The sequence below is a fragment of the Mesoplodon densirostris genome, chromosome 6, assembly GCF_025265405.1.
Source record: "Mesoplodon densirostris isolate mMesDen1 chromosome 6, mMesDen1 primary haplotype, whole genome shotgun sequence".
Lineage (NCBI taxonomy): Eukaryota > Metazoa > Chordata > Mammalia > Artiodactyla > Ziphiidae > Mesoplodon > Mesoplodon densirostris.
Window position 1 is genome coordinate 112,569,649 of NC_082666.1, and position 11,378 is coordinate 112,581,026.

General features: G+C 40.6%; 1 protein-coding gene across 2 annotated transcripts in view; it reads left to right on the top strand.

Annotated features, from left to right (window-relative positions):
* ZNF169 (zinc finger protein 169) overlaps positions 1–8,298 on the top strand; it is a 46,084-nt gene extending 37,786 nt beyond the window's left edge. The window contains exon 5 of one of the 2 annotated variants that reach the window (XM_060102448.1): positions 5,084–8,298. In XM_060102448.1, the coding sequence (XP_059958431.1) occupies positions 5,084–6,633 (1,550 nt within the window). In that variant the 3' untranslated portion in view covers positions 6,634–8,298. The remainder of the gene's footprint in view (positions 1–5,083) is intronic. The other variant, XM_060102449.1, reaches the window with a different exon arrangement.
* Positions 8,299–11,378: the final 3,080 nt, after the last annotated feature.

Below are 11,378 nucleotides of genomic sequence, written 5' to 3' on the forward strand. Positions count from 1 at the left end.
CTTTTCACAATGTTGATTCTACCAACCCAAGAACATGGTATATCTCTCCATCTATTTGTATCATCTTTAATTTCTTTCATCAGTGTCTTATAATTTTCTGTATACAGGTCTTTTGTCTCCTTAGGTAGGTTTATTTCTAGATATTTTATTCTTTTTGTTGCAGTGGTAAATGGGAGTGTTTTCTTAATTTCACTTTCAGATTTTTCATCATTAGTGTATAGGAATGCTAGAGATTTCTGTGCATTAATTTTGTATCCTGCTACTTTACCAAATTCATTGATTAGCTCTAGTAGTTTTCTCGTAGCATCTTGAGGATTCTCTATGTATAGTATCATGTCATCTGCAAGCAGTGACAGCTTTACTTCTTCTTCGCTGATTTGGATTCCTTATATTTCCTTTTTTTCTCTGATTGCTGTGGCTTAAACTTCCAAAACTATGTTAAATAAGAGTGGTGAGAGTGGGCAACCTTGTCTTGTTCCTGATCTTAGTGGAAATGCTTTCAGTTTTTCACCATTGAGGACAATGTTGGCTGTGGGTTTGTCATATATGGCCTTTATTATGTTGAGGAAAGTTCCCTCTATGCCTACTTTCTGGAGGGTTTTTATCATAAATGGGTGTTGAATTTTGTCGAAAGCTTTCTCTGCATCTATTGAGGTGATCATATGGTTTTTCTCCTTCAATTTGTTAACATGGTATATCACATTGATTTGCGTATATTGAAGAATACTTGCATTTCTGGAATAAACCCCCATTGATCATGGTGTATGATCCTTTTAATGTGCTGTTGGATTCTGTTTGCTAGTATTTTTTTGAGGAGTTTTGCATCTATGTTAATCAGTGATATTGGCCTGTAGTTTTCTTTCTTTGTGACATCTTTGTCTGGTTTTGGTATCAGGGTGATGGTTGCCTTGAAGAATGAGTTTGGGAGTGTTTCTCCCTCTGCTGTATTTTGGAAGAGTTTGAGAAGGATAGGTGTTAGCTCTTCTCTAAATGTTTGATAGAATTCACCTGTGAAGCCATCTGGTCCTGGGCTTTTGTTTGATGGAAGATTTTTAATCACAGTTTCAATTTCAGTGCTTGTGATTGGTCTGTTCATATTTTCTATTTCTTCCTGATTCAGTCTTGGCAGGTTGTGCATTTCTAAGAATTTGTCCTTTTCTTCCAGGTTGTCCATTTTATTGGCATAGAGTTGCTTGTAGTAATCTCTCATGATCTTTTGTATTTCTGCAGTGTCAGTTGTTACTTCTCCTTTTTCATTTCTAATTCTATTGATTTGAGTGTTCTCCCTTTTTTTGTGATGAGTCTGGCTAATGGTTTGTCAATTTTGTTTATCTTCTCAAAGAACCAGCTTTTAGTTTTATTGATCTTTGCTATCGTTTCCTTCATTTCTTTTTTTTATTTCTGATCTGATCTTTATGATTTCTTTCCTTCTGCTAACTTTGGGGGTTTTTTGTTCTTCTTTCTCTAATTGATTTAGGTGCAAGGTTAGTTGCAACAACATGGATGAAGTTTAAAAACTATACTGACCCAGGCATCCCTGGTGGCGCAGTGGTTGAGAGTCCGCCTGCCGATGCAGGGGACGCGGGTTTGTGCCACGGTCCGGGAAGATTCCACATGCCCTGGAGTGGCTGGGTCCGTGAGCCATGGCCGCTGAGCCTGTGCGTCCGGAGCATGTGCTCTGCTACGGGAGAGGCCACAACAGGGAAAGGTCTGTGTATCGCAAAAAAAAAAAAATAAAGTTGCTATTACACTCTTATGCTGAGAATTTTTTGTTTGTTTTTGGTAAACCTTTGTTTTCATTTCCTTTGGATAAATACCTTGGGTATATTAGTTTTCTAGGGTTGCTGTAATAAATTACCACAAACTTAGAGGCTTAAAACAAAGAAATTTATTCTTTCGCAGTTCAACATCAACATACTGGAGGGGCTGGTTTCTTCTGGAGGTTTTGAAATGGAGTCTGTTCTTTGTCACTTTTAGCTTTTGGTGGTTGTTGGCAATCCCTTGTATTCCTTGGCTTGTAGCTGTATCACTCTCATCTCTGCCTCTGTGGTTACATAGGCTTCTTCCTTCTATATGTCTCTGTATCCAAATCACCCTCTCCTTGTAAGGATTCCAGTCATTGAATTAAAGCTCATTCTAATCCAGTATAACCTCATCTTAACTTGATTACATCTGCAAAGACTCTATTTCAAAATAAGGCTACATTCACATGTTCCAGGTTGATATTAATTTTGGTGGGATAATATTCAACTCAGTATACTGAGTCATAGGGTAACTGTATGTGTAGTTTTATAAGAAACGACTAGAACTTTTCCAGAGTGGTTGTACAATTTGTCACTTCCATGAACAACAAACACATGAGAGTTCCTGTCACTTCACATCTTCCCCGACAGTTTTCATTTTATCTCTGGTGATGGATGTGTAGAGTTATCTCATGGGGGTTTCCATTTTGCTGACAGTTAATGACAGTGAACCCTTCTGTATGCTTTCTGATCATTAATATGTATCATATACCTTACTTTGTGAGGTATACATTCAAATCTTTTTCCAATTTTTCTGCATTGTTTTTATTATTGAGTTCTATGAGTTCTTTATTAATCCTGGATACCAGTCCATTGTCATTTGTACATTTTGCAAACATCCTCTCAGTCTGAAACTTTTCTGTTCATTTTCTCAACAATAACTTCTGATGAGCAGATATTTAATATTGAGGAAGTCTAATTTTCCTCTGTCATGGCAACCTGTGACCAGCGAAGTTAATACATAAAATTGACCATCACATATGCTAATATTTCTTTTATATTTTCTTAAAATCATGGAGATAGCATTTTATGAACGTTGTCCAATTTCCAGGGATTAATTCTGATTAATATTGAAAATGTTCCCTTTCTACATTTGTGGACCAAGTCTTAAAATTCTTTAAATTGTTTAAAAGCAGTGAATGCACAGCATTCTTTCTTCTGCTGTAATCCAGTGTCTATGGTCATTTGTTTAACTCACTCCTATACTTTCCTTCCTCACAACTGCAGCAGCAGAAGGCAAAATTTCTTTAAGGAGCCATTAGACATGGATTTCTTTTTCCTTTGGAACGTTTAAGTTCATGTACAATTATGAAGTACTTACTGGTCTGAAGAATCAATCGGCATGAGAGCAGCTGTAGATTATAAAAGAATTTATAAACTGATTAACTTTTTTCTACATAGTGGAAATTTTTGTGATTAACTGAAAAGCATTACCTTGGTAACATTTTATTTTTTATTTCTCCTTCTATTGAGGAACTTCTGGATGTTTGAAACCAAAGTGGACTTTGTAATTCTTAATCATTTTTAGCTAAAATTTGCCACATTACTAAGTAGGCAGAAAAATGATGAATGAGTAGTCATATTAGAGGCTATGGTTCCCATAAGGGCAGCGTTAACTATTTAAATCAGTCACCGTATTTTATACAGAAGACACTGAACGGTACACCTGTAATGATGTGCCGTTTACCACTGGCCTTAGACTTTATGCCTAGCCGGGAGTATAAACAGGCCAAGGAGAAGGCAGGTGCTGCTTTTCTCTCCCCATCACAGACAAGTAGACAGTAGTGCAATACTGAAGGCTCAGCTGTCAGAACTTTAGAATTACAACAAAGTATTTCTTGGAAACTGCAGGCCAGAAATGTACATACACGCTACGAGTTTTGAAAATGTGGACAGCCTAGCTTAACAACATAAACTGACTGATAGTTCAGTGAGCTGAAGTAGAGACCAGCCATGGTGAGACCCCTGACTGAAAGGATGTTCACTTTCACAGTGAAAGTCCAGCAGGGTCAGCACTTGTGAGTGATTATCAAGGCCATTTCACAGGAGCTTCTAGGTCTAGCAGCACACACACATGCACACACACACGCACGCACAGAACAAACTAAATTCAGTGAATAGTTTGCTGAGGGGTTTTTAAGTGTTAGGAAGGGGTTTCATGGTAGCTCTTCTTGTTAGTATTGAAAGCTAGCCTCTTAGACCAGATGGAATGAGTAGTTTCTATAAAACGGTCAGGTCGTAAATATTTAATCTTTTTAGCCTTTATGTTCTGTGTTGCAACTACTCACCTTTGTTGTTGTATGTGAAAGCTTCCATAGACACAACATGAAGACAGAGTGTGGCTGTGGTCTAATAGACCTTTATTTACAAAACACCTGGTTGGCTGTAGTTTGCTGCCCAGTGTTATAGAAGGGTCATAAAATTCATCTCACTTTTGATTGATGAAGAAAGAGTCAGGTAGGTCTGCAAAGGCCTGGTATACTGTGTTTATTTAAGGTTCATGGTATTTTTCATCAGCTTCTAGCAGATAGAAGCAGAATAATGGAGCAAGGCATACAAATTTGATATCTGTTAGAGCTATTTTAGGTGGAAATGTTTCTATTTACAACAGTTAAAAAAAAAAAACACTGCGAAAAGCAGGTCTTGGAGGAGTCAAAATCCTTTAATGGGTTGCAGGCCTAGACTATGTTTTTGTGTTTTACTGCTGAATTCACACTCTCAGATAGAGAACCCACTGCATAATGCTCTAGGAAATACTTGTTTAGGATGAGGGAAACACCTTCCAGTTCATTTCCCACATGGGTCTCTGACCTGTCCTCTCTATTGCCTCCACCATGGGTCCTCTAGGTGGAGTGACTCCCTTTTTTGACTCCATCCTTTCTTGTAGGAAATGTCCCTAAAGAAATTTGTAATAAGTTATGTAATTTAACTCTCAGTAAAGGCATATATTTGTAGATATTGTTTACATCAGTATTAATGACTGTGGCTTGTAATACCATTGTATTGGGGGCAGATGTATAACTTTAATGGCATCAATTTATAGGGCTAGAGCTGCCTGTGATGCTTTCTTAAAACTATTTAAGCTGGGCTGATATTTAGAGCTGGCTCATTGTGTGGGTTTTATGTGTTGTAAAAGGATATACATTAATGTGTCACCCTGGGATGAAAGGTAGATCTGTGAAGGAAATCTTTGTTGTGGGAACATCTGAGGAATGACTGCTGGACAAGTGTTACCATCCGCAAGGTACCTGTGGTGATTCTGACCGACACTTTCTCTCCAGCAGAACCAAGAACAGAATTCCAGCCCCATCTCTCCTGCCCAGTGAGTTTTTCCAGTCCACAGTTCCTCCATCAATATGTGCTCTGCGGTCACTCCCCTCAGATCTTCCCACGTTCATCTGCAGGAAGCCACTTCCTACTAGAAGCTCCAAGCTGCTCGAGTGACAAAGCAGAAGATGGAGAGAGAGAAGGCTCTTGCACTGTGTTTGGGAGGCTGCGGCTGAGCGGGACTTCAAGGGCATTCTTCAGCTCATCTCAAGGTCAGCCAGTAGACCAGGAAGGCAACAGTAGTGGAGGAATAGATCAGGGGATGATCCCTGAGGAGACAGATGCAACGTTGACAGGGGCAGACATCTCAGAATCTGGAGCAGTCATATGTGAAAAATACAGACTAGGACTTAGCACAAAGTCAAGCCTCTTTAGCCTCCAGAAGCTTCATGTGTGCCCTGAATGTGGCAGAAGCTTCTACCAGAGGTCAGACCTCGTCAAGCACCAGAGGACACACACAGGGGAGAAGCCCTATAGTTGTAGGGAGTGTGGGCGAGGCTTTGACCGAAAGTCCTCCCTCACCATACACCAGAGGAAACACTCAGGGGAGAAGCCCTACATGTGTAGCGAGTGTGGGCGACACTTCAGGTATACATCCTCCCTAACTAACCATAAGAGGATACACTCTGGGGAGAGACCCTTTGTATGTCAGGAGTGTGGGCGAGGCTTTCGCCAGAAGATTGCCCTCATCCTGCACCAGAGGACACACTTGGAGGAGAAGCCTTTTGTGTGTCCAGAATGTGGAAGAGGCTTTTGCCAGAAGGCATCACTCCTCCAACACCGTAGCTCACATTCGGCTGAGAGGCCCTTCTTGTGCCTTGAGTGTGGGCGTGGCTTCAGGCAGCAGTCGCTGCTCCTCAGTCATCAGATCACACACTCAGGGGAGAAGCCTTATGTTTGTGCCGAGTGTGGGCACAGCTTTCGCCAAAAGGTCACTCTCATCAGACACCAGAGGACACACACAGGGGAGAAGCCTTACATGTGTTCTGACTGTGGGCGTGCCTTTAGCCAGAAAGTCTCCCTCATGGGCCACCAGAGGACACACACAGGGGAGAAGCCTTATGTGTGCCCTGAGTGTGGGCGTGGTTTTGGTCAGAAGGTCACCCTCATCAGACACCAGAGGACGCATACTGGGGAGAAGCCTTATCTGTGCTCTGAGTGTGGACGTACCTTTGGCTTCAAGTCACTCCTCACCAGACACCAGAGAACACATTTAGGGGAGGAGGCTGATGTGTACGGAGTATGTGAGCAAAAACTTGGTCAGAAGACCCACCTCACCTCTGACCAGAGGACATACTCAGGAGAAAAGCCGTGTGTGTGTGATGAGTGTGGACATGGCTTTGGCTTCAAGTCAGCCCTCATCAGACACCAGCGGACCCATTCAGGAGAGAAGCCGTATGTGTGCAGGGAGTGCGGTCGTGGCTTTAGCCAGAAGTCTCACCTCCACAGACATAAGAGGACCAAGTCTGGCCATCACCTCCTGCCACAAGAGCTGTTCTCTTGACGTTTTCTTTCTTTTCCCCATGAGTGTGTAGATGGCAGAAATCACTAGGAAATGTTCCACTTTCCTTAAATTTAGTCGAGGAAAAAAATGTTGCATTCTTGCAGTGATCTTAAGATAGTTGATTTATGGTTTACTTCTTGCACTAGTAATGTGTTTTAATTTGCTAGGGCTTCCATAACAAAATACCACAGACGTGGTGGCTTAAATAACAGGAGTTTGTTTTTTCAAAGTTCTTGAGACTGGAAGTCTAAGATCAATGTGTAGGCAGTTTGGTTTTTACTGAAGTCTCGCCCCTTGGCTTGCAGATGATTGCATTCTTGCTGAGTCCTGAATGGCCTTTTTTCTGTGTGTGTGCTTCCCTGGTATCGCTCTTCTTCTGAGGACACCAGCCATACTGGGTTAGGGCTCCACCCTATGACTTCATAATATTTACCGTTAAAAGTCACATTGTAGGTTATGGCTTCAATGTACGAATTTGGGGGAACAATTCAGTCTTAACAACTCAGCCCTCTGGACCCCCCCAGATTCACATTCTTCACATACAAAATACATTCACCCCACCTTAACAGCTGCAAACATCTTAACCCATTGCAGTATCAACTCTAAATTCAAAATCTCACCTAAATCTCTTCTAAATTGAGTGTGGATGAGACTAGAGGTACGTTTCATCCTTTGGCACAATTCCTTTCCAGCTGTGAACCTGTGAACCAGACAAGTTATTCGCTTCCAAAATACAATGATGGGATAGGCAGAGAATTCACATTTCCATTCTAAAAGTGGAAAGAAGGATTTCTGGGTCCCAAGCAAGTTTAAAACCTTGCAAGGCAAATTATGTTAGTTTTTAAGGCTTGAGAATAATCTTTGGCTCTGTCCTCTGCCCTCTGGTCCCACTGGGGTGGCAGCCCCACCTTCTAGTCTCACTGGGATGGCAGCAGTGATACCTGGCCCACTGAAACCGTGGAAGAACCATACGGCTCCTCAGGCTTTTATTCTCTGGGCCTGTTTTGGAAATGGCAGACCTGCTGGTCGCTGTTTCACCTTTGGGGTCATTCTTTCCTTTTCTTGATGGATAATGTCTTTGTAGTCAGATAGATAGCTCTATTCTCCCTTCTTGTAGAATCTCAGAAATCTGAGAGCCTGCCTTCATTTTGTCCCATCTAGGTCACCTTTAGTTCTACTGAGATTGTTGATTGGTTCCAAACTTACCTCTCTTTTTTTTTGTTGTTGGGTCTTCCTTGCTGCGTGCGCGCTTTCTCAAGTTGTGGCGAGTGGGGGCTACTCTTCGTTGTGTTGCACGTGCTTCTCATTGAGGTGGCTTCTCTTGTTGTGGAGCATGGGCTCTAGGCATGTGGGCTTCAGTAGTTCTTGCATGTGGGCTTCAGGAGTTGTGGCAGGAGGGCTCAGTAGTTGTGGCTCACAGGCTCTAAAATGCAAGCTCAGTAGTTGTGGCACACAGGCTTAATTGCTCCACGGCATGTGGGATCTTTCTGGACCAGGGCTCGAACCCGTGTCCCCTGCATTGGCAGGCAGATTCTTTTATTTTTTTTTTAACGTCTTTATTGGAGTATAATTGCTTTACAATGGTGTGTTAGTTTCTGCTTTATAACAAAGTGAATGAGTTATACATACACATATGTTCCCATATCTCCTCCCTCTTGCGTCTCCCTCCCTCCCACCCTCCCTATCCCACCCCTCTAGGTGGTCACAAAGCATTGAGCTGATCTCCCTGTGCTATGCGGCTGCTTCCCACTATCTATCTACCTTACGTTTGGTAGTGTATATATGTCCATGCCTCTCTCTCGCTTTGTCACAGCTTCCCCTTCCCCCTCCCCATATCCTCAAGTCCATTCTCAAGTAGGTCTGTGTCTTTATTCCCGTCTTACCCCTAGGTTCTTCATGACATTTTTTTCTTAGATTCCATATATATGTGTTAGCATACGGTATTTGTCTTTTTGTTTCTGACTTACTTCACTCTGTATGACAGACTCTAGGTCCATCCACCTCACTACATTCGTTTCTTTTTATGGCTGAGTAATATTCCATTGTATATATGTGCCACATCTTCTTTATCCATTCATCCGATGATGGACACTTAAGTTGCTGCCATCTCCTGGCTATTGTAAATAGAGCTGCAATGAACATTTTGGTACATGACTCCTTTTGAGTTATGGTTTTCTCACAGTATATGCCCAGTAGTGGGATTCCTGGGTCATATGGTAGTTCTATTTGTAGTTTTTTAAGGAACCTCCATACTGTTCTCCATAGTGGCTGTACCAATTCACATTCCCACCAGCAGTGTAACAGTGTTCCCTTTTCTCCACACCCTCTCCAGCATTTATTGTTTCTAGATTTTTTTGATGATGGCCATTCTGACTGGTGTGAGATGATATCTCATTGTAGTTTTGATTGGCATTTCTCTAATGATTAATGATGTTGAGCATTCTTTCATGTTGGTAATCTGTATATCTTCGTTGGAGAAATGTCTATTTAGGTCTTCTGCCCATTTTTGGATTGCGTTCTTTGTTTTTTTGTTATTGAGCTGCATGAGCTGCTTGTAAATTTTGGAGATTAATCCTTTGTCAGTTGCTTCATTTGCAAATATTTTCTCCCATTCTGAGGGTTGTCTTTTCGTCTTCTTTATAGTTTCCTTTGCTGTGCAAAAGCTTTGAAGTTTCATTAGGTCCCATTTGTTTATTTTTGTCTTTATTTCCGTTTCTCTAGGAGGTGGGTCCAAAAGGATCTTGCTGTGATTTATGTCATAGAGTGTTCTGCCTATGCTTTCCTCTAAGAGTTTGATAGTTTCTGGCCTTACATTTAGGTCTTTAATCCATTTTGAGCTTATTTTTGTGTATGGTGTTAGGGAGCGTTCTAATCTCATACTTTTACACGTACCTGTCCAGTTTTCCCAGCACCACTTATTGAAGAGGCTGTCCTTTCTCCACTGTACATTCCTGCCTCCTTTATCAAAGATAAGGTGACCATATGTGCGTGGGTTTATCTCTGGGCTTTCTATCCTGTTCCATTGATCTATCTTTCTGTTTTTGTGCCAGTACCATACTGTCTTGATTACTGTAGCTTTGTAGTATAGTCTGAAGTCACGGAGCCTGATTCCTCCAGCTCCGTTTTTCATTCTCAAGATTGCTTTGGCTCTTTGGGGTCTTTAGTGTTTCCATACAAATTTTGAAATTTTTTCCTTCTAGTTCTGTGAAAAATGCCAGTGGTAGCTTGATAAGGATTGCACTGAATCTGTAGATTGCTTTGGGTAGTAGAGTCATTTTCACAATATTGGTTCTTCCAATCCAAGAACATGGTATATCTCTCCATCTATTTGTATCATCTTTAATTTCTTTCATCAGTGTCTTATAATTTTCTGAATACAGGTCTTTTGTCTCCTTAGGTAGGTTTATTTCTAGATATTTTATTCTTTTTGTTGCAGTGGTAAATGGGAGTGTTTTCTTAATTTCACTTTCAGATTTTTCATCATTAGTGTGTAGGAATGCCAGAGATTTCTGTGCATTAATTTTGTATCCTGCTACTTTACCAAATTCATTGATTAGCTGTAGTAGTTTTCTCGTAGCATCTTGAGGATTCTCTATGTATAGTATCATGTCATCTGCAAACAGTAACAGCTTTACTTCTTTTCCAATTTGGATTCCTTTTATTTCCTTTTCTTCTCTGATTGCTGTGGCTAAAACTTCCAAAACTAGGTTGAATAAGAGTGGAGAGAGTGGGCAACATTGTCTTTTTCCTGATCTTAGTGGAAATGCTTTCAGTTTGTCACCACTGAGGACGATGTTGGCTGTGGGTTTGTCATATATGGCCTTTATTATGTTGAGGAAAGTTCCCTCTATGCCTATTTTCTGCAGGTTTTTTATCATAAATCGCTGTTGAATTTTGTCAAAAGCTTTCTCTGCATCTATTGAGATGATTATATGGTTTTTATCCTTCAATTTGTTTATATGGTGTATCACGTTGATTGATTTGTGTATATTGAAGAATCCTTGCATTCCTGGAATAAACCCCACTTGATCATGGTGTATGATCCTTTTAATGTGCTGTTGGATTCTGTTTGCTAGTATTTTGTTGAGGATTTTTGCATCTATGTTCATCAGTGATATTGGCCTGTAGTTTTCTTTCTTTGTGACATCTTTGTCTGGTTTTGGTATCAGGTTGATGGTTGCCTCGTAGAATGAGTTTGGGAGTGTTCCTCCCTCTCCTGTATTTTGGAAAAGTTTGAGAAGTATAGGTGTTAGCTCTTCTCTAAATGTTTTATAGAATTCGCCTGTGAAGCCATCTGGTCCTGGGGCTTTTGTTTGATGGACGATTTTTAATCACAGTTTCAATTTCAGTGCTTGTGATTGGTCTGTTCATATTTTCTATTTCTTCCTGATTCAGTCTTGGCAGGTTGTGCATTTCTAAGAATTTGTCCTTTTCTTCCAGGTTGTCCATTTTATTGGCATAGAGTTGCTTGTAGTAATCTCTCATGATCTTTTGTATTTCTGCAGTGTCAGTTGTTACTTCTCCTTTTTCATTTCTAATTCCAGTGATTTGAGTCTTCTTCCTTTTTTTCTTGATGAGTCTGGCTAATGGTTTATCAATTTTGTTTATCTTCTCAAAGGACCAGCTTTTAGTTTTATTGATCTTTGCTATTGTTTCCTTCATTTCTTTTTCATTTATTTCTGATCTGATCTTTATGATTTCTTTCCTTCTGCTAACTTTGGGGGTTTTTTGTTCTTGTTTCTCTA